Raw genomic sequence first — 22,236 nt, forward strand, 5'->3', positions numbered from 1 at the left:
GAGAATAGACATACCTGTGTGTGCAAAGGGTTTATTGTAACTATTTCACAAACAACTCGCAAAAGTAATCCTTCCTGTTTGCAATTTCATCCAACAAAAACAGATTTTTTTTTTTTTTCGATGCAAAACATTGGTGACAATCTTGCCTTAGGAAAACCAAAAATATATATAGACTTCAATTAAATTAAAAAAGTAAAAAGCTTAAAATACATCAAAAATAAATGTAAGTATATACGCCACAAATCAAAGCAAACCATTGTGAAATATAAAAACATTAAAATATCCAACCTCTGTAACCTTTCCTTCATCAGCATCATCTTCATCTGAAACACTGTAACAAAACCAAAATACTGTCTGGAAACAAAAAATACTGTAATGAACACATGTTGGAAGATAAAAACGATATTGCTCAAACGGAAACGGACTGTCTGTTCCCTGCATCACATCATAAGAACTCAAATGCTGTTGCAACAAAGGGGCCCGACACACATTCTCCCCAGGCAGCCGGTCTGGACCCAGCTGGACTGGATGTCTGACCAAAACCGAGCCTCCTCTTAAGTACAACGATATACTAGTGTACTTCCAACCACAAGAGTATAGACACCTTAAGCGTGTGTAGATGACCACAGGTACGCCTCGATAGAGATACAGAGCATAGACACTGTAAGCGCGTGTAGATGACCACAGGTACGTCTCGATAGAGATACAGAGCATAGACACTGTAAGCGCGTGTGAAGTTCAACGTCAGCGGTCGGCATGAGGACGTGGCGAGCGGGGGGAAGGACGTCCTGAGTGGCAGCATCTGGGGGTTGTCATGGGGATCTGTGTGACGTCATCACATGGATCCACTACTCAGCTTCCTCCGTCAGATCAAACCTGGGAACGGGGAGAGAACGGGCTCAGAAACCCAGGGAACGTAGCACTGACGCTAACCAGGTAAGCGTCAGTGATATGTTCTGTGCGTGTGCACATGTGTTTGTGTGTGTGTGCGTGAGAGTGAGTGAGTGAGTAGTGTCTCTGTTTGTAGTGTGTGTGTGTGTGTGTGTGTGTATGTGTGTGTGAGAGTGAGTGAGTGAGTGAGTAGTGTCTGTGTTTGTAGTGTCGGTGTTTGTAGGGAGTGTGTGTGTGTGTGTGTGTGTGTGTGTGTGTGTGTGTGTGTGTGTGTGTGTGTGTATGTGTTAGCACGCAACACACCACTCTGTGACCCCCTTCAGCAGGTTGACTTGAGCCAGCTCGATCTGTGCCTGTAGATTGAGGGGACAGGGGGGGGGGGGCATCAAATTAGACATTAGATAGATACCAGACACACAATATTCCCACATGTGTACCTATGTGCCCCCACAGAGATTACTTAGGCCAGCGTGAATCCACCGAGACCGGCTGAGTGACAGCTGAGCCTGTCCAACACTGACCTGTCCAATCACGTCGCGGCCCCTGAAAGAGGCGGAGTTGTCCTTCACGCTGACGCTGAGGTGCCGGCGCTGGGCCTCGTCCAGAGACAGCCCGTACTCGAAACTTCAGACGGACACACGGACCACCTCAGCATTAGAGGAACAGGACTGAGATAACCTTTGAATCACTTGTTCAGAGTTCACCTGGATTCTGCATAGCCTCCCCCCTCACCCCCCCCCCCCCCCCCCCCCCCCCCCACACACACACACACACACCTCTTGCACACTTATTGTATGTTGTACGTCATGGCACTTAAAAACATTACTTAGCATCGTGTAGCATCTTATCCTAGCTGTCTTTGTTTGTATACGGGGAGTGGGTTAACCTAGCGATTGTTAGTGCTTGGCACTTGGTCCTATGAACATCCTTCTGATAAATGTACTTATTGTAAGACGCTTTGGATAAAAGCTTCCGCCTAATGCCCTGAATGTAAAATATGTTGAATCAAGTTCCATGAGCGGCTGAACGGACCTGTCGTTGAACTCTGGATTCAGGTCCCTCTTCTTCACCGCCGTCTTCCTCTTGGTGGCCTTGTTCTTGTCCGGCAGCAGCATGAGGGAGACGTAGCTGTCGACGGAGTCCTTCCCCGTGGACGACAGACCCCTACGCCGGCAGGGAGCAGGACGCCAGCGTTAGCTTAGCCTAACCCAAACGTTAGCTAAGTCTAACCCAGCCGCTAGCTTACCCTCACCCAAACGTTAGCTAACCCAAACGTTAGCTTAGCCTGCCCCAAACGTCAATGTTTGTGGTCCTAGAACTTCATAAAGGCTTGTTTATATACCATTGTTTTCTGTGTTGTGTTATAGTATACAATATTTGGGCTGCTTCTTGTGTGATGTTATGAGAATATGACGCAATTATCAAAGCTGTTGAAAATGACAATTTTACCATCTCCCAGGTTAAACACGCCAACCTCATGTACTAAGCCCTTATAACTGGATAGGATACTATGAACAGGACTTGTACTAAGCCTTAGGCCCAATCCCATCTCTACCCCTTACCCCTTCCCCTTAACCCTCCCCCTTGTTTTGAAGGGGGAAGGGGTAAGGGGAAGGGGTAAGGGGTAGAAATGGGATTGGGCCTAAATACTTGATAAGATACTGAATGAATATGAGGTGTGTGTCGAGCAGAAAAAGCAAAGGAACCGTACCTGCAGGCGTGGACGGTGACGACCAGCCGTCCCTCGTGGGCGGAGAGGGACAGCTTCACCTGGCCGCTCCTCGCCGCCTCCGCCGCCGAGCAAGGCAGCGCGCCACCGCTCAACATGTCCACCATCTTGGAATCCAGAACCTGTTGAAGCCCACGACAGAGAACTGGAAGACTCGTTTCAAAATAAAAGCGGGGCGTTAAGGTCTGCATGTAGTGGGGTTAGAGCTCCTCCTCCTCACCTTAAGCTCCGCCCTCAGCAGCACCTGGCTCTCAGGTAAGGCTCCGTCCAGGGGGAACCACTGGTCCAGGACCAGCTGTGGTTCAGACAGCAGGTCTCTGACTGGGAGCACCAGGGAACCCATGGGCTGGTCCCAGGCACTGGACAGCTGGGAGGATGAACACCAAACCAGTGCATAGCATCATATTCATAAATTTAATTGCATTTGTCTTGAAGAAGGTTGTTGCTGCTGGCGAGTACAGAAACTAAGAACTTGTGTGTTTAGCATTGCCGTTGGTTGTTCGTTGTTGTTTACGGGGAATGGGTTCATGGGTTGGTGCTTGGCATTTGGTTCTATGAACGTCCTCACAGTAGCAGAAGCGAGATATTGTTGTTTCTCTTTCATCTGACGAATGGACTTATTGTAAAATATTTGGATTAAAGTAATTGCTAAATGCCCTGAAGGTAAATGTCAATTTATTCACACTAAATGGCTCTGAATGTAACCTCCCACACTCGGTGACCCTCGGCCCATGGGGTCATGAGTGGGGTCATGACCCCACTCATGACCCGCGTCTCACCTTCAGGATCAGCATCTCGCGCTCCGGGTCCCGGACCAGGAAGAAGAATGACTCCTCCCACTGAGGGGCGGAGCTGCGCTCACACACCTTCACACAAGGGGGGGGGGTTAATGGGCTGTTCAGTGGATGCACTAAGGGGATGCGCCATGATGGTTTGTAAGGTGAAGTATCATAAGGACCTGTGTTCTGTGGGTGGTCTGACCCAGGATCAGCTCTGCTCCGGCTTTGGGCTCCTTCCCGCTCTTCTTATGCTGTGGGTTCAACGGAACAGCATCCTGTTAGTACATAGAGCTATACATCACTAGGAAACAGCCTGGCCGTTTCTAGGTAGGAGCCCTATGGATCAGACTTTAGGCCACCAGGTGTGAGTGTGACCTTTGAAGATCCATCCTTCCCTGTGCCTTAATGACATCATAAGTGGGAGCGTCCACCGAGATGCATGATGGACAGATAAGCAACATTTTCGGCAGTCCACTCGGTAGACTGGTAGACTGATCTGTCCAGCATACATCTAGGTGGACACGCCCACTTGTGTTGTCGCTAAGGCACAGGAAAAGGCAGATAAAGGCTTGTAATGCCCGATCACACTCACACCTGGTGGTATAATGTCACCCATATAAAACACACAGTCTCAAGACAATACGGGGTTCAACAAGGTGACCTGTGCCTCTCCCCCTTTCACCGGGTTGTAAGTGGTGGCGTTTCGAAGGTTGAGGAGTGATTATGGTATGATCCTGCAACACGAGGAAGACTCACGGGCAGGGCGTGAGCTCGCTCCACGTGGACAAACAGCAGAGCGGCGGAGGGAACCGCCTGGTTCCTGAAGGTCTGTCCGGACTGGAGCTGCACCACCTGTGAGGATCAAGACAAGAAGAAGAGTGGTAAGGAGTCGAGGAACCGAACTGGTTTGTATTTATGAGCTCGGTTTTTCTTCTTCTTCTTCTTCGTGCGTTTTGTGAACCTTGTTTTAAAAAAGTGCTGTATGCATTCTGGCTACCGTTATTATTGTCCTAAAACAAAAGCTAAGCTAGCTCTTAGCACCGTGGTCCCACGGAGCAAAGGTGTAGCAGTTTGGGTGGTGCTTGGTGTCCAGCAGAGCAGCACTGACCTGGTGGAGTCTGGCGGCGGTGGAGGCAGTAGGAACCCATTCCAGCACCAGATGGACCCTGCCAGACTTCACGTCCTGCAGGGTGTACCACTGAGACAGAGGAACAGAGAGGTCATGACCTTCAGCGGGTAACGCAGCACAGAGACGCCTAGAGGTGAAATACGATCCGGTTCTTAAAAGCTCAGACAGAGAGGTCACGTGATTGACTGACCTTGTCGATGTACTGCTGTCTGATGACATCATCAAGCATTACGCTGAACCTGAAACAGGACGCAATGGAGACATCGATAGCTCTTTTATAGAACACTCTTCACTTTATCAAACAGAAAACAAGACCAAAAGACTGAACGTCATTATTTACTGCATACTGGTTTGGCATAACGTTAATGTCAAATCCCAAATGAAGTTATTAGTTTGCAATTAAACCATTGGTTCACAAAATGCGGCCCGCAGAAAGATTCCTGGCGGCCCGCAATGACACAGATAATTTTTTTTTGCATTCTTTTGTATTTTTTTAATTATTATATCAATATTAATTTAAACAAAAATAAATAAATATAAAGACAAAAGTCGACTCTCTAGCTTTCAATTAAATCCTGTCACATTTGTTAGTTTTAATCCGACTGTTCATTACTTTGAAAGGATGAACCTCAGTTTTGTGATTTAGACCTCACTTGACCTCACTCCCAGAGGTCCACGGTGCAATGTTTTTTTCACCACTGGGATGCCGACGGCGTTTCCCGCCTGATTTTTTTTCCTTTGGCGGCCCTGAGTCAAATTTTGGGTTCCTAAATTGGCCCTCAGCTGTCAAAACTTTGAGAACCCCTGAATCACTGTAATCTTTCAATAAGTCCATGCTCTGACCGCTGGCTATAACCCTTTCAAAGAAGACATTTACCTAGCAACGTAATATATATCCAGTTGAATGTTGATGACTTTCAACACTTTGACTTTGAAGCATAACTATAAAAACACAACAACAACAACAACAACAACCACAAGACATACACACAGACCACATGACCGCGGTACAAACCTGCCCAGGAAGTCATCGGCGTCTAGATCCTTATCGTAGGACTCAAAGTGGATCTCCTGGCCGGCCTGGGAACTCAGCACCACCTGTAGCAGGACCCAAAGAGGCTGTAGCGACCCCCATACTGACCACAGAGACAACAGACCGCTCGTACCCCCTACCTCTATACCCAGCCCTCCAGTCTACTACTCACCTCGTACATCTCGTTCCAGGTGGGGTTCAGGTTCTCCTTGACCACGTGACTCTTGAAGGCGTGCTCTCCGACGGTGACCTTCACGTAGGGGTCACTCTTGCCCTTCCTCATGCCCCCCATCAGGTTGTCCTTGGCAACCAAGCTCGCGGCCTCCAGCAGGTGCAGCCTCAGCACCCCCTGCAGGACGACAACCACATTACGCCCAGCCAGTCATCCTATATATATTTATATCATGAGATGTATCACGGTTAATAGCGACGTAGCATAACTTAGTAATGTCTTGCTTATTGTACTCTAATAGAACGTTCTCGGTTTTCTGTGTTTTGATCCGTGATACAACACAGGCACCATTTCCTGTCAGCTCTTTAGTGGAAAGGGAAAAACCCCAATCTATCTCCCTTCATCAACCCTGGCACTGGAGGTACAGTGAGTAGAATGGCACCCAGATGAAGGCAGCTTCTACATCCCACACCGACGCCTTCCCTCCCCTCATGAAGACACACAGAACTCTGAACAACAGTCTGATTCGTCTGCGTGGATCAGAACCAGACCCACGTTGGTGGCAAAGTCCTGAGGGGGGTTGGAGTGAGGCTGGAGGACCACAGCCGGGCTGGACTCCTCGGGGACCAGGGCTGGGACCAGGTCTGGGGGAAGGCCGGTCACTGTGGCTTGGGCCAGATTATCTAGACCAGATCTGGAGGTAACGACAGCGGGTAACGTTACAGAGAGCATTGATGTCCTGACACACAGGTGATCAACCCGTTTCTATAAAGATTAATCGGGTGTAGTTTCATGAATGTAAGCTGATTTATGGATAGTCAGAGAACACAAATGTTGCGTGGATGAATGTCTAGAGCTCACCTCTCTGGTTGAAGCTCTTTCCTGACTGGGGAGAAGGACTCAGAGGTCGGCCTCTCTTCCTCTACTGGCCTCTCTTCCTCAGCTTGCCTCTCTTCCTCTACTTGCCTCTCTTCCTCTACTGGCCTCTCTTCCTCAGCTTGCCTCTCTTCCTCTACTTGCCTCTCTTCCTCTAGTGGCTCGTCCAACACCTGGGGTAGAGCATTAGTATATAATAAATGTATGTAACTTATTTTCATGCAGACAACACACGGCATACACCATTATGCACTGTGGCCCCAAACTTACGGGAGCAATGGAATAATCTTCACCGACAGTTGTCTCTTCTTCTCTGGTATCCACGGTAACAGGTTCTCTCTCCTCCGCTTCCTGGCTGGTCACTGGAACCCTCCTGGTTGGAAAAACACACACAGAGTCAGAGTCACGCAGCCGTCACCCTGAAGCCCGCATGGTCTGAGCAGTGAGTCTGACGGCGGGGCACCCACTCCTGAGCTGGCACCTCCCAGCCTCTCTCCTCCTCCTCCTCCTCCATCGACCGGTCACCATGGTGACCAGCGGTGGCCGGGACCTCCTCGACTTCAGGGACCGTCCCTGTTGCCTGGGGAACGCTGGTCATCTGGGACTGGAGGATCTGCGGATGTTGAAATGGGAATTGAATTAGCTCGTCAGTGAGGAGAAACCATATGGTTGTTATGGACGTTGGCATAGCAACCATAATCATATCATTTGAGCTTCCGTGTACCGACATGATCTTTACATATTCATGTCCCCTAGTCCGATAGCACAACAGGAAGACTTTACTGAAGCCTGTGTTGGGATGTGGGTGTGTCCTCACCTTAAGCTCCGCCCTCAGCAGCACCTGGCTCTCAGGTGAGGCTCCGTCCAGGGGGAACCACTGGTCCAGGACCAGCTCTGGTTCAGACAGCAGGTCTCTGACTGGGAGCACCAGGGACCCCATGGGCTGGTCCCAGGCACTGGACAGCTGGTGGGCGGGCACAGGGGGAGCGATGGGGGGGGGGGGGGGGGGGGGGGATGAGAAGAGGGTGGAGGCGTCTGTGTACGCTGACTTATATATGAACGAGTGCTTGATTCACACCTTCACGATGAGCATCTCCTCTCTGGGCTCCAGGACGGGGAAGAAGAAGGCCTCTCTCCACTCGGGGGACTTGGAGCGAGCGCACACCTTCACACGGAGCAGACCGTCATTAATATATATACATATATAATGATAATACATTAGACTCATCATTGAATAAGAACATATATAATTAAAAAGATCAATTAAAAATGCAATAGAAAGATAGAATATAATTAAATAGAAAACTAAAATAGGAAGTTAAAACTAGGAATAGATAAAGAGAAAAGAGAGGAGAGAATGGAAAGAGGTTACATGGTGAAAGCAATCTTGAGGAGGTGGGTTTTGTTTATATTTTTATAGGTTTATTGGTTTAAATATATATATGTGTATGATATATCTCTATTCTGAAGGGTGTTCAGCATAGTGGGGGGCGTTGTACTGGTACCTTGGTTTTGTGGGTGGTCTGACCCAGGACCAGTTCTGCTGCGGCCTTGGGCTCCTTCCCGCTCTTCTTCAACTGGAAACACAACGCAATGCTAAACAACACAACGCAACGCAACGCAACACAACCCCACACAACACGACGCAACGCGAAACAACATAACCCAACGCAACGCTAAACAACACAAGACAACACTACACAACACAGCGCAACCCAAAGGAGTGTGACTTAGAGGGGCTCGACTCAGAGGGGCGTGACTTAAAGGGGCATGCCTCAGAGGGGCGTGTCTCAAAGGGGCGTCTCTCAGAGGGGCGTGTCTCAGTGGGGCGTGACTCATTGGGGCGTGTCTTAGAGGGGCGTGTCTCAAAGGGGAGAGTCTCAGCGGGGTGTGTCTCAAAGGGGCGAGTCTCACAGGGGCGTGTCTCAAAGGGGCGTGTCTCAAAGGGGCGTGTCTCGGAGGGGCGTGTCTCAGTGGGGCGTGACTCACGGGCAGCGAGTGGCCTCTCTCCAGATACAGGAAGAGCAGCGCGGCCGTCGGGACGGCCTGGTTCTGGTAGGACTGGAGCGACCTCTGCTGCAGCACCTTGGGCAAGGCATCACACGGAGGACAGAGGTCAGAGGTCAGGGCGCGGAGAGAGAGAGACCTCACTAACAGCCTGAGGGAGGAGGATTATGTTTCACTGACCTGGTCCAGGCTGGTGTTCTGGGACACCATGGGGACCCACTCCATGACCAACCGGACCCGGCCGGACTTCACGCCCTCCAGTGGGTGCCACTGGGAATGACAGGAGTAGAAACCGGTCAGTGAGGATGACCTCTGACCTGTGGTGGTAAGGATGAGTCTAGTGTGGAGAGCTCACCTGGTCGGTGCACTGTGATTGGATGATGTCTGCCAGGCTGACATTCAATCTGGAGACAAAGAAAAGTAGCACACTTTTCAGGGCTTAGCCTAGTTACCCTTAACTAACCTGCTGCTAATCCAACAACATGAAGTTGTGTGCAGAGATATGAACTCTACTTGCCTAAACTTTGACCGAATCATTTTACAACCTACAGTTTTGTTCATAGATTTCAGTCATGCTTAAAGACCTCAGAGATGAGATTATGTTTGTATGACCTCAGGCTCTGTGTCTGCTGTCTAACCCCACTGCCTTCACCCCATTGGTCCTCTCACCTGCCCAGGAAGTCATCTTTGTCCATGTCCTTATCGTACAGCTCCACCTTCACCTCCAGCCCAGCCTGAGGCCTCATCACAACCTGGAGGAGACCCAGAGCCACCACACCATGAGGTACGTCCACCACATCTCGAGACAGTCACTCACCAGCCTCCGCGAAGCACTCAAGACTCTCTTGTTCAGAGTTCACCTAGAAGCTACCTAGATGCTGCCTTGCCACCCCCTCCCACCCCTTCTCACGCCCTTATTGTATGTTGTGCTTCCTGGCACTCAAAAACACTCAAAAAATTACTCAGTTGTGTAGCGTCTCATCCTAGCTATCTTTGTTGCAAACGGAGTATGGGTTAACCTGACAAATGGACTTGTAAGTCGCTTCAGATAAAAGCGTCTTCTAGACGCCCTGAATGTAAATGTACATCTGATTGACATGTCAGTGGTGGGTCAGACCAGCGGACTGCGCTGTGTTGTGGCTGTGCTCCTCACCTCGTACATCTCGTTCCAGGTGGGGTTCAGGTTCTCCTTGACCACGTGACTCTTGAAGGCGTGCTCTCCGACCGTGACCTTGGCGTAGGGGTCACTCTTGCCCTTCCTCAAGCCCCCCATCAGGTTGTCTTTGGCAACCAGGCTCTGCGCCTCCAGCAGGTGCAGCCTCAGCACCCCCTGCAGGCCACAACATGGAAGTGCACGACTGTCAACGCACAACAGGGGAGAGTGGATAAATAGAGTTTGTAAATCAGAATGCATCATGGGTTGTTTTGGTGACGTACTTCGCCACATTGAAAGGGCTCAAACATTGATTAGCCACTTCGCTGCAGCAGTTATAAACACAATAAGGTCTCCCCAAAATCACGTGACAAATAATGACTAAACCATGACCAAAGAAACATAACTTCGGACATAATAACTAGAATCCCAGTGCTCCTATGCTCCCAAAATGGCGACGGTCGATGCATTGTGACGATGTGATGCAAAAACACTATGGGGGGGTTAACGCTTTGAACTTAATAATTAATAAATGCAGCATTCTGTCTGAATGACGTAACGCAGGTTCATCCGCAGCGCTCTCACCTCGCTGCCGAAGACATGGTCTGGGGAGGTGTGGGGAGGGCCGGGGGGGGGAGCGTCCTCCTCCTCCTCCTCCTCTTCCTCCTCCTCCTCCTCTTCCTCCTCCTGATGGGACACAGCGGCGGCTACCTCAGCTGCTACCTGGGGCCCACGGCCCCCCGGGACCTCAGAGGCCGGCACCGCAGCGCTCTCCAGAGGGGGCGTGTCCACAGAACTCGACCTGGAGAGGAACCACAACAGAGGGAGGGTCACAGCCCACCGCTCTGATGGACGACGGACTCCTCTTGGTGTTGTTGTTGTTGTTGTTGTTGTTGTTGTTGTTGTGAGGGGCGTGCTGCCGGTCTCACCTGAGCAGGCGGTCCTCCACCATGCTCTCCTTAGTCCTGGAGGGGTCTGACCCGGACGCTGGCTTGGTCTGGACACCCCCACCCGGGCACTTAGAGGGTATCAACACCTGCAGACAGACACACCCGTCACATCACAAGAGTGTTCCCTATTGGACGTTATCGTTGTTTAATAATTAATCATATTTAATTATGTGAGCGCATTAGGAACAGGAACAGTAAGTGGAAACGGGTTCAAAATGGAAACAAGGACCGGTGGGACGACAACAACAACAACAACAACAACAACAACAACAACAACAACAACAACAACAACAACAACAACAATAAAGAAATGTGCCTGCCTTAAGCTCCGCCCTCAGCAGCACCTGGCTCTCAGGTGAGGCTCCGTCCAGGTGGAACCACTGGTCCAGGACCAGCTGTGGTTCTGACAGCAGCTCCCTCACTGGCACCACCAGGGAGCCCATGGCCAGAGCCCAGCTGTGGGACAGCTGACACGAGACCAGCAGGGGGAGAGGGTTAGCTAACAGCTTAGCCTGTGTAACAGTATAAACACCTTCTCTTAGAGCTGACCCCAGATCAGCAGGGGGAGAGGGTGTACGTTGGAGGATTAACTCACAGTACAGCATGTTTAACAGTATCAACACGGAGGCGTTCTCTTCTGGCTGAAGGACGCTTACCTTAACCACGAGAATATCTTCTCTGGGGTCACGAACCAGGAAGTGAAACGCCTCGTTCCATTTAGGAGCCGTGGTTCGCTCGCACACCTGGAGACGAAACACGGTTGAGTTAGGACGGCGTCAGACACGCCCTGGTTAACGTGGACAGGAAACGGTTTGCCTTTGTTGGGCATCGTTTTGAAGGCTTCACAAAGCACTCACGGTGGTTTTGTGGGAGGACTTCCCCAAGACGATCTCCGCCCCCACCTTCGGCTCCTTCCCGCTCTTCTTGAGCTGCGTGGAGCCAAAACGACACAACGTTTACAATACTTCATTGAACACACAGCCTCACAGTGCACACAAAGTCGAGAGTATCAAATGTTCAGACAACTGCCTCGGAGCCAAAGCTCATTTCAATCATGTGATGGTAAACATCCTCATGACCTTCCCTCCTGATGTCCCTCTGATCCACGGGCTGTTTGACAAGTTGGAGAGAATAACAAAGTCCCGCAAGACGGCAAAAATGGTTGCCAAGCAACACAGGCGAGCACACTTTGGGATTGCCGGGGGCATCAGTGCTGAATTGTTTTGCGGTCACAGAGTGTGTGTTCATAGTAGTATTTAACTTGGCGTCAAGCCAAGTCAAGACAAGCAGGCAACAGTCTGTTCGTAACAGAGCAGGACTCACAGGCAGGCCGTGCGCCTGTTCCACGTAGACGAACAGCAGGGCCGAGGACGGCACCGCCTTGTTCTGGAACGTCTGCTTGGAGTTGAACTGCAGAACCTGAAGGAGGAGAACGAGGGTAGGGTCCGTCACCCGAGTCACAACTCCTCTCTGTTTTGGCACCGCAGGGGTGGAACGAGCTCCCTACTGTTGTCAGGACCGCCGCAGAGTCGCTCACCAGCTTCACATGTTCAGAGTTCACCTAGACCCCCCCCCCCCCCCCCACATCCATCTCACGCACTTACTGTATGTTGTACGTCCTTGCACTTAATGTACACACTTATTGTATGTTGTACATCCTGGCACTCGAAAATAGTACTTAGCATTGTGTAGCATCGTATCCTAGCTATCTTTGTTGTATAGGAGAAATGGGTTAATCAAGCGATGGGTTCTATGAACATCCTTACTGTACCGACAGCGATATATTGTAAGTTTCTCTTTCTTCTGCCAAATGTACTTATTGTGCGTCGCTTTGGATAAAAGCGTCTGCTGAACGCCCCGAATGTACATGTTAATGTAGCAGAGGAGTCGGGACACCTGGATCCCCTCCGTCCCCCCCAGCATCTCATCACACCTGGACCCTGACCCCCTCTACCTGGTCCACCCTTGACCCCCCCCCCCCCCTTACCTGGTCCAGGCGGTCCGGTTCCGTCGCCGTGGGAACCCACTCCAGGGTGAGGTGGACCCGGCCGGACTTGACGTCGTTCAGCGTGTACCACTGGGGGAGAAGACAGAGAGCAGGACATCGATCCACGTCCCCCACAGCGAGCTCTCTCGTGGCTGGATATTTATATTGGACCACGATTATTCCCTCAGACGTTTTATTGACCTCTATCACAGCGTTTATCATATTATGTCAGGTGATGAAGGGGTGACCTATACTTAGGAACCACCGCACCGCTGGGATGACAGGAGCAATGAGTCAGCTTAAACTGAATATATATAGATATATATCTATATCTATAGATATATATATGTTATATTGATAAATATCTATATAATAGAAGCCCTGAGTCTGCTATCAACTATATATATTAAGAGACATCTATAGATATATAGAACATAGAACTGTGTCATGCTGAGTCACGATCGTCCAACAGGAGCTCACCTGGTCGGTGTACTGCGCAGCAACGATGTCCTTCATGCTGATCTTCAGCCTGCACCACAGGGGTCAAGGGTCAGATCAGTGGTCCTATTGAGATTGGTCTGATATTCGCATATATACTCTGCATATACCTGTATACACACACTTATGCTGTTATTCATAAAGTACACCATGTTACAGAACGTCCCTTCTCATATTTGACTTTGCTAATTGCAGAGGGGTCATCTTCGAACCGGGTTCCTGGCTGATCTTTAGTCAGCTGGGCCTACGTTCTACTGAAGGAGAACCCACCCTCAGCCCTCGTTCTACTGAAGGAGAACCCACCCTCAGCCCTCGTTCTACTGAAGGAGAACCCACCCTCAGCCCTCGTTCTACTGAAGGAGAACCCACCCTCAGCCCTCGTTCTACTGAAGGAGAACCGGCCCTCAGCCCTCGTTCTACTGAAGGAGAACCCACCCTCAGCCCTCGTTCTACTGAAGGAGAACCGGCCCTCAGCCCTCGTTCTACTGAAGGAGAACCGGCCCTCAGCCTACGTTCTACTGAAGGAGAACCCACCCTCAGCCTACGTTCTACTGAAGGAGAACCCACCTGCCCATGAAGTCGTCCTTCATGTCCATGTCTTTATCAAATATCTCCACATGGAGATCCTGGCCGGCCAGCTGGGTCAGAACCACCTGGGGGAACACAACCAGACACTCAGAACCAGACACGGAACCAGCCAATCAGAGGAAAAGACAGGACGAGTCATGCTGGAAGCGGCGTGACGTGAGCCCTGATTGGCCCAGAGGTTGGTGTGAGCCCTCTGATTGGCTCAGAGGTCGGTCGGTGTGAACTCTCTGCTGTACCTGGTACATCTCGTTCCAGGTGGGGTTGAGGTTGGCCTTGACCACCTGGCTGGTGAAGGTCTCCCCCCCTACGTTGACCTTGACGTAGGGGTCACTCTTGCCCTTCACCATGCCCCCCATCATGTTGTCCTTAGGGACCAGGTTCTGCCCAGCCAGCAGGCCGATCCGGAGCACGCCCTGGGGAGACACAAACAAATCCATGTAAAACTCATGTAAAGTGGCCCTGTGTAAATGGGCTCCCCTGGAGAAGGACCATGTGGTGTTTCCACTCGGACAGGCGTTAGCGCTGGGAGGGAACTTCCTGGTCCCAGTGGCCGGTCGTGTTTAGAGAAAGAACCAATCAAAGCCAGAGCTCTTCTCTGTTTTGGCACCGCAGTGGTGGAACGAGCTCCCTGCCGACGGAACGGGGAGTCGCTCACCAGCTTCCGCAAAGACTCACTTATTCAGAGTTCACCTAGATTCTGCATAGACTCCCCCCTTAACCCCCCCCACCCCTTCACACCACTCTTATGCATTTATTTTATGTTGGACGTTCTTGCACTTGGTATAAAAATAAAAATAATGATTGAATAGTACTACGCATTGTCTAACAACTTATCCTAGCTATCTTTGTTGTATACCGGGAATGGGCTAACCTAGTGATTGTTAGTGCTTTGCACTTGTTTCTATGAACATCCTTACTGTACCAACAGCGATTTATTGTTGTTTCTCTTTCTTCTGACAAATGTACTCATTGTAAGTCGCTTTGGGTAAAAGCCTCATGCAAATGTAAATGAACCGCAGACCCTGAGCCCACAGGACTTCCAGGGTCTGGGTTCCACCAGAACGGGTCCTTCCGGGTCGTTACCTCGGTGGCGAAGCTGGGGTGGGGGGTGCTCTGCTGGGGCAGGGTCTCGGCCTGGCTCCCCTCCACGGTGGAGGACACGTCAGCAGAGACGTGCTCCTCATCCAGCCACAGCACCTGGTGGACCCAGAGGAGGACGTGATGAATGGAGGTCCCTGATGGCGGATTTAAACCTTCACCAGATCTCCATTAACACATTATTATGACTATGAGTCATCACGACAAGCTCCGCCGATCAGGAACAGAAACTGGGATGACCTTTTGTTCCTGCAGAGAACACCCAGGGTAATATCTTACAGCCTGGTTAGTCTTTAAGGTGTTTTAGGAAGGTGGCACCTCACCCAGAAGGCAGCTATGAGCAGAATCCCACTCAAATATATATATAATGTCAAAAGAGTTAATATTTCAAAATCGGTCCATTCATAGTTAAACATTAATCTTCCAAAACTAGATGTTGAGCGATGTGGAAATTATAAAACAAACGAATGAACCATACGTGTTTCCAAATGAAGAGCCCTAACTCCTAAGCTGATGTGCGATGGCTGAAACACATGCTGCAGAAGGCCAGCGCTCGATCAGGAGTGACTGTTCCCTGACTCAAACCCATGACTGATCACTGATCAGCTGCTGAAGGCCAGCCCTGTGTGGGGGTAGGGTACCCGGATAGCTCTGTATGGGGGTAGGGTACCCTGATGCTCTGTATGGAGGAGGTAGGGTACCCTGATGCTCTGTATGGGGGGTAGGGTACCCTGATAGCTCTGTATGGGGGGTAGGGTACCCTGATAGCTCTGTATGGGGGGTAGGGTACCCTGATGCTCTGTATGGAGGAGGTAGGGTACCCTGATGCTCTGTATGGGGGGTAGGGTACCCTGATAGCTCTGTATGGGGGGTAGGGTACCCTGATGCTCTGTATGGGGGAGGTAGGGTATGGGGGGTAGGGTACCCTGATGCTCTGTATGGAGGAGGTAGGGTACCCTGATGGCTCTGTATGGGGGAGGTAGGGTACCCTGATACTCTGTATGGGGGAGGTAGGGTACAGGGGGTCACGGTACCCTGAGGACGGTCTTGATGTAGATGCGGCTGGCGGGGCCGGAGCCGTCCAGCTGGAACCACTGGTCCAGGGTCAGGCTGGGGCTGGACAGAAGGCGGGACAGGGGCAGGTTCAGGCGGCCCAGGGTCTGCACGCGGTCCCCGTCCTTCACCTGAGGGGGGCGGGGACAGAGGGCCCCGTCCAATCAGAGGTCAGCGATCCGGACGAATGAGGCAAGGCAAGGCACCTTTATTTATGTAGCACTTTTCATACACGAGGCTGACTCAGAGAGCTAAAACATTACAGAATCCTCAAACAATAAAATGAAATTATAAGATAAAATAGATAAGTAAAAGTAAACAAAGGCAAAGTGAAAAAAAAATGCATTGTAGAAAGTGCAATGTATTTAAGATTTAGCAGAAATCTAAAGCAAAAATAAAAGTCTTCAGTCTTGTTTTAAAAGTGGTCATAGTTGGGGAAAGTCTCAAAAAACGAATGAACAAACAAAGCATAAAGTATGCATATGTGTTCTCCGTCTTCTCTGTGGGTACCTGGATGTCGATGTCCTGTTTCTGGGGGTCCTGGATGAAGAAGGTGAAGGCCTCTTCCCACTGGGGGTTCTCGGTGGTGTAACAGATCTACAGGTGGGACAGGATGTGATGTCAGCGAGGAGGACGCAGGCATTTCCTGAAGGTTTGTTAATGGAGTAGGACCGACCTTGCTCTCCCGGGTGAGGTCCCGTACAGACAGCTGCACCATGGGGTTCGGCTCCTTGTTGCCTTTCTTCATCTGCAACACACACACACACCGACAACCTCAACGTCTGCTCAGCGCGGGAGACTCTCAGTGCTTCTGTTGGTTTTTAAAACAGCCATTCGAATGTAGGTCCGCACTTAATGTACGCACTTATTTTGTGTTGTACGTCCTGGCACTTAATGAACGCACTTATTGTGAGTTGTACGTCCTTGCATTTAAAAATAGCACTTAGCAACGTGTAGCATCTTATTCTAGATTTCTTTGTTGCATACGGGGAATGGGTTAACCTAGTGACTGTTAGTGCTTGGCACTTGGTTCTATGATCTTCCTTACTGTACCGACAGCGGTATATATTGTTGTTTCTCTTCCTTCTGACAAGTGTACTTGGTGTAAGTCGCTGTGGGTAAAAGCATCTGGTACATGAAAATGTAAATGTAAGGTGAATGTAGGTCTGGCCTCCTGGAGCGAAAGGCCTAGCCCCCTCCCTACTCCTCCATGTATCAGAGGCCCTGTCAGTGGCTTCAGGTAAACAACACCAGCTAGTGTTAGCTACTGGTGTGTTCTCAGTCATAATCATAAGACCTCACGCATCAGGGCGGCTTGCAGGAGAGAGAAAGAACAGGAAGGAAGCGGTCTCAGTGTACGGCTCTGCCAACAAGCCTAGATGCCAATAAAAAATATTTTCATGAAAAAAATGTATCTCCTTCCTTTGCCGTTGATACTGTTCTGGGTGTTTCATTTATGTGTGTAAGTCCAAAGTAAGAGAAAGAATCCTTTATGTGTGTATCCATAAACCAGATAACAGGGAACGGTAGAAATGGAGCCAGGAGCACACAGATCACCGCTGACCGAGACTAAGTTGCATAGCAACGACCTGCCGAGTCTTATTTAGTCAACACAGTGTTGCGGAATGTCAAACAGATGGCGGTTGGTCCCAGCCCCGCCCCCCGCCCGGCCACAGGCAGGAAGTGGCACTGAGCTGTGGCAGGGGAGAGGGAGAAAACGAGGGCAGAGGGGAGGGACAATAATACAATGTGACTCACAGGAAGTGACTCCGCCTTGTCCAGATACACAACCAAGATGGCGGCTGAGGGGGGGTCGGCGGTCTTGCTGATCACGGTCTCGTTCCTCTTTAGGACCTGGGGGGGGCAGAGCGCAGGGTGAACATGCTGCAGATGGGATGTGATGTGTTATAACGTGGAATCATAATGTTATTGTGGATGGTTCTCTGCCACAGGGCAATCACAAGCTCCGGCTCATTGGATAAACACCTCAAGAGGATGCATGACGGGTGACTCTTTCTAATGAGGTGGTTCCCAAACTTGGGAGTCGGGTCCCACTTGAGGTCCGCTGATATGCATATGGGGTCGCAGGAGATTGCTGACATACGCTGTAGATCTCTGTTGCTCTATTTCAGCAAACCATTGCTCATTGAACAGGTCTCATAGACGTCCTGTATATAGGAACGGACTGACTAATGATTCAGGGCCACGCGCAAACTACAACTAATTAGTTTGTATCAGAGCGATGCGATGGAGTTCACCGGGACGTCGATATTATCCACGGATGCTGATTAGTTAAAAACAATATGTGGAGGCAGATGCATAGAAGTTCGGCTTCGCTAACAAAGCGAGCTAGACTTAGAGCTAGAAATGGGGTCACGCTCTGAAAACGGTTTCGGGCCGCCGGTCTAATGTGAAGAGTAATTATCCACCATGTTTAGGGTAGGCCTCTCTGACTCACAGGAAACAGCCACAGCGATGCAGTCGGAGACTTCCTGGCAGCACAAAGTGCAGCCGGTGTTTATGTCTATTTGGCATGGTACAGAGCACTAACTGATCAGCGGCTATCAGGAGGGTTCCCACCTGCTCCAGACGGTCCGTGGAGGGCAGCGGGGTCAGCCACTCCAACCTCAGATGGACGCGTCCAGACGGCGTGTCTTTCAGGGAGAACCACTTTGGGAGAGGAGAAGAAGAGGGTCACTCACACGCACACCTCTAACCGCCGGTCGATAACAATTATCCTGCAGCGCGAAGAAGCCTTTACTCACGTCGTCCACCACTATGGATTTCTTCACGATGCCCAGGTCCACCTTCGCCCTGAAGGAAGGGCATTAAAGACGCCGTTAAGATCACGTTAAACGTTTCTGAACGCAACAGGAAGTCTGTGAGTACGTTGGGGTTGATTGAGGTTGATGAACCGCGCTTCTCTGACTCTGAGGCTTTGGGAGGTTAATGGAGGTTATCGATGGAGGTGGACCGTGGAGGACACAATGGGTGAGAGACCTTGTACTGCATGAATGAAAGGATGTACTGCATGCATGAAACGTTTTACTGCATGTACATAACGTACTACATGTATATAACATTGTACTCATGTATATAACAATGTACTACATGTTTATAACATTGTACTCCATGCATATAACATTGTACTGCATGTATATAACATTGTACTCTATGTATATAATATTGTACTACATGTATATAGCACTGTACTCCATGTATATAACAATGTTCTGCATGTATATAACATTGTACTGCATATATATATTACATTGTACTCTATGTATATAACATTGTACTAAAGTATATAACATTGTAGTACATGTTTATAACATTGTACTACATGTATATAACATTGTACTCCATGTAAATAACATTGTACTACATGTATATAACATTGTACTACTCGTATACACATTGTAATGCAGTATATAACACTGTACTCATGTGTACCTGCCCAGGAAGTCATCCTGGTCGGTGTCTTTGTCATAAACCTCCAACTCCAACTCCTGGCCAGGAACCTCATGGACTAAGACCTGATGTACCACACACACACACACACACACACACACACACACACACACACACACACACACACACACACACACACACACACACACACACACACACACACACACACACACACACACACACACACACACACACACACACACACACACACAGATGGAAGACACCCCAGAACCCCAGACGGCGGAACCCAGGACAATGAAATATGATATGAAGCTACTCCATGTAAACACAAAGGCTATGTTCTACTGAAACACGGAGATAGAGAGAGAGAGAGAGAGAGAGAGGGAGGGAGACAGAGAGAGAGAGAGAGAGAGAGAGAGAGAGAGGGAGGGAGACAGAGAGAGAGAGAGGGAGAAAGAAACAGGGAGATATAAAGAGAGAGACAGAGAGACAGAGAGAGAGAGAGAGAGAGAGAGGGAGAAAGAAACAAGGAGATATAAAGAGAGCGAGAGAGAGAGAGAGAGAGAGAGAGAGAGAGAGAGACAGAGAGAGAGAGAGAGAGAGAGAGAGAGAGAGAGAGAGAGAGAGAGAGAGAGAGAGAGAGAGAGACCATGTCATCAGTTCTACCTATGCGCGTACCCACCTCGTATATCTCGCCCCACTTGGGACAGACGGTGTTGTCCACGTGCTTGGAGGTGAAGGTCTGGGGGCCCACCCTGAGCAGGGCGTAGGGGTCCGACATGCCCGACATCACCCCCTTCATGAAGTTGTCCTTGGCGGGCAGGTCGTCGGCCTCCACCAGGTGGATGCGGACCACGCCCTGGGAGACAGAGGTGTGGGGGGGGGACGACAGCTGGTTCAGCACCCGGGCCGACAGGAGGGATGGGGGCAGTAAGAGGGGGCAGTAAGAGGTCCTACCCTGGGCAGGGGAGACCGCAGCTCGGCCACGTGGAGGTCCGGGACCAGGGGCACCGTGAGCCGGTTGGGCAGGACCAGGAAGGCGGCGATGGCGTCCATGATCATGCTGTCAGACATGACGCTGTGGGAGGAGGCCTCAGGTTACTGCTCGTGTGGCCATTGGTCAGATCTCTTGATGAACATGGGATTCATCAGCTGCAGATGTATGGAGGGCTTGTGCATCAGAATGCATCATGGGATGTATCGGTTTGTTTTTTTTGTTCCTGATATTTCGCCGTTTTGAGAGTACTCAAGGTAGTTTTAGTACTGTAAAATCCTGAAAACCTTAACATACTGTAACCTAGGCTAATCCAAGCTTTTGTTTTACCCTATCTCACATGAGAATCACCGCGGCAGTTCCGTACACCACAATGTCTCCCCGTTAATAACTAATCAATCCATGATTAATTACTAAACAACGCCCCGGCCCCCTTACCACCGTTAACATCTCCGTGCTCCTACACTTCCTAAATGGAGGCGGTCAATGCGATGCCAAGTCACGATGAACAAGCACTATGGGTAGACATGGGTGATCCATCTCTGGCAGGCCTGACTCATAATGGCGCTGGATCTGTCTGGCAGCAGAGCTTACTTGAGTCCAGGAATATCCAATAGGTTGGTCAGACCGGTCCAGTTGATGACCAGTTTCTGCATCGGCACATCAGAAGAAAAACATTCAGGGTCAGATTTATGAGCGCGCCCATACAAGGAATTAGAATTGGGTAGAGAGTGTAGGAGGGAGATTGAGTGAAGAAGGGAGGAGATAAGGCCTAAAAAAAAAAAAAGTTTGGTTCCTGTTTTTTGTCAGTTGAGGTCATGGGTAGGTAGGGAATTTATTTTATTTTTTTATTTCATTTTTTCCAGCGGCAGCGAATGATAGGTAGGTTGTTCTCATTTAAAAACGAGAGAATGCGCTCATCCTTGTACAGAATGAAGAGCGTAATTATAGTCTGCATCTTTTTTTTTTTTTTTTTTTTTTTTTTTTTTATAAAATAATTTGGGTCGTAGATAAATTGACAGGGTCGGTCGGAAACCGGAACCGAACAATTTTTTTTTAGGCCTAAGAAGGGCGAGGGATAGGAGTTGAGAAGGAGGAGGGGATAGGAGATACGATGGAGGAGGGAGCGGAGATAAGACGGACGCACCGGCCTGCGGATGAAGAACATGGTGACCGCACCCACTATTGGCACGTCTCCAATCAGAGGCTCCAGGATCACCCTCATCATGCCGTGCAGCTGAGGGGGAGAGAGGTACAGTGAGGATCCGTGCCAAGTTCAAACACAACAGGAACGGGAAGCGATTACTTCTAAACCTTCCTCCTGTGCTCGGCACTTCACACACATACCTGGATGCCCTTCACGCCCGCTTTGCAGAAGTACCGCTTCACTTCCACGTCGATCTCCACGTCGCCCACATAGCTGAGGATGAAACGGAGATTCAAACCAAACACCCAACGCTTAGGGGCAGCAGCAGGTGGAGGGGGTGTGACGACGACGACGACGACGACGACGACGGGGGGGCTGACCTGATGTAGAGGTCCAGCAGGACCTGTCCGCGGTCGTTCTCCGTGTGAGCCTTGATGCCCACCACCTTCATGGGCTGCAGGGCGACAGAGAGAGCGTCACACCCGGTTGGTCTAGTAGTGTGTGTTAGGGTTAGTATATGTGCATGTGAGTAAGCAAGAGTGTGGGTGTGTGTGTGTGTGTGTGTGTGTGTGTGTGTGTGTGTGTGTGTGTGTGTGTGTGTGTGTGTGTGTGTGTGTGTGTGTGTGTGTGTGTGTGTGTGTGTGGAAGTAAGCAAGTGGGTTAGTGTCTGTGTGCGTGCGTGTGTGTGTGTGTGTGTGTGTGTGTGTTTTTGCGTGCGCG

The 22,236-nt window shown here is 50.1% G+C and overlaps 1 protein-coding gene across 1 annotated transcript in view; it reads right to left on the reverse strand.

Annotated features, from left to right (window-relative positions):
- Positions 1-18: 18 nt before the first annotated feature.
- Positions 19-22,236, reverse strand: part of esyt1b (extended synaptotagmin-like protein 1b) — a 25,712-nt gene continuing 3,494 nt past the window's right edge. Inside the window, exons 4-52 of the mRNA XM_056605986.1 lie at positions 21,897-21,970; positions 21,717-21,789; positions 21,517-21,606; positions 20,964-21,019; positions 20,333-20,453; positions 20,058-20,234; positions 19,397-19,479; positions 18,709-18,757; positions 18,524-18,613; positions 17,702-17,797; positions 16,620-16,691; positions 16,454-16,540; positions 15,925-16,074; positions 14,876-14,989; positions 14,029-14,205; positions 13,772-13,857; positions 13,187-13,235; positions 12,707-12,796; positions 12,043-12,138; positions 11,577-11,648; positions 11,376-11,462; positions 11,040-11,186; positions 10,699-10,805; positions 10,355-10,571; positions 9,770-9,946; positions 9,286-9,368; positions 8,972-9,020; positions 8,797-8,886; positions 8,599-8,694; positions 8,115-8,186; positions 7,688-7,774; positions 7,427-7,573; positions 7,077-7,222; positions 6,880-6,982; positions 6,595-6,782; positions 6,289-6,427; positions 5,734-5,910; positions 5,544-5,626; positions 4,719-4,767; positions 4,508-4,597; positions 4,156-4,251; positions 3,579-3,650; positions 3,400-3,486; positions 2,841-2,987; positions 2,603-2,742; positions 1,924-2,055; positions 1,413-1,515; positions 1,195-1,244; positions 19-876 (exon numbers count right to left, since the gene is read on the reverse strand). Coding sequence (XP_056461961.1) covers positions 849-876; positions 1,195-1,244; positions 1,413-1,515; positions 1,924-2,055; positions 2,603-2,742; positions 2,841-2,987; positions 3,400-3,486; positions 3,579-3,650; positions 4,156-4,251; positions 4,508-4,597; positions 4,719-4,767; positions 5,544-5,626; positions 5,734-5,910; positions 6,289-6,427; positions 6,595-6,782; positions 6,880-6,982; positions 7,077-7,222; positions 7,427-7,573; positions 7,688-7,774; positions 8,115-8,186; positions 8,599-8,694; positions 8,797-8,886; positions 8,972-9,020; positions 9,286-9,368; positions 9,770-9,946; positions 10,355-10,571; positions 10,699-10,805; positions 11,040-11,186; positions 11,376-11,462; positions 11,577-11,648; positions 12,043-12,138; positions 12,707-12,796; positions 13,187-13,235; positions 13,772-13,857; positions 14,029-14,205; positions 14,876-14,989; positions 15,925-16,074; positions 16,454-16,540; positions 16,620-16,691; positions 17,702-17,797; positions 18,524-18,613; positions 18,709-18,757; positions 19,397-19,479; positions 20,058-20,234; positions 20,333-20,453; positions 20,964-21,019; positions 21,517-21,606; positions 21,717-21,789; positions 21,897-21,970 — 5,091 coding nt within the window. The 3' untranslated portion in view covers positions 19-848. The remainder of the gene's footprint in view (positions 877-1,194; positions 1,245-1,412; positions 1,516-1,923; positions 2,056-2,602; positions 2,743-2,840; positions 2,988-3,399; positions 3,487-3,578; positions 3,651-4,155; positions 4,252-4,507; positions 4,598-4,718; positions 4,768-5,543; positions 5,627-5,733; positions 5,911-6,288; positions 6,428-6,594; positions 6,783-6,879; positions 6,983-7,076; positions 7,223-7,426; positions 7,574-7,687; positions 7,775-8,114; positions 8,187-8,598; positions 8,695-8,796; positions 8,887-8,971; positions 9,021-9,285; positions 9,369-9,769; positions 9,947-10,354; positions 10,572-10,698; positions 10,806-11,039; positions 11,187-11,375; positions 11,463-11,576; positions 11,649-12,042; positions 12,139-12,706; positions 12,797-13,186; positions 13,236-13,771; positions 13,858-14,028; positions 14,206-14,875; positions 14,990-15,924; positions 16,075-16,453; positions 16,541-16,619; positions 16,692-17,701; positions 17,798-18,523; positions 18,614-18,708; positions 18,758-19,396; positions 19,480-20,057; positions 20,235-20,332; positions 20,454-20,963; positions 21,020-21,516; positions 21,607-21,716; positions 21,790-21,896; positions 21,971-22,236) is intronic.

The sequence above is a fragment of the Gadus chalcogrammus genome, chromosome 13, assembly GCF_026213295.1.
Source record: "Gadus chalcogrammus isolate NIFS_2021 chromosome 13, NIFS_Gcha_1.0, whole genome shotgun sequence".
Classification (NCBI taxonomy): Eukaryota; Metazoa; Chordata; class Actinopteri; order Gadiformes; family Gadidae; genus Gadus; species Gadus chalcogrammus.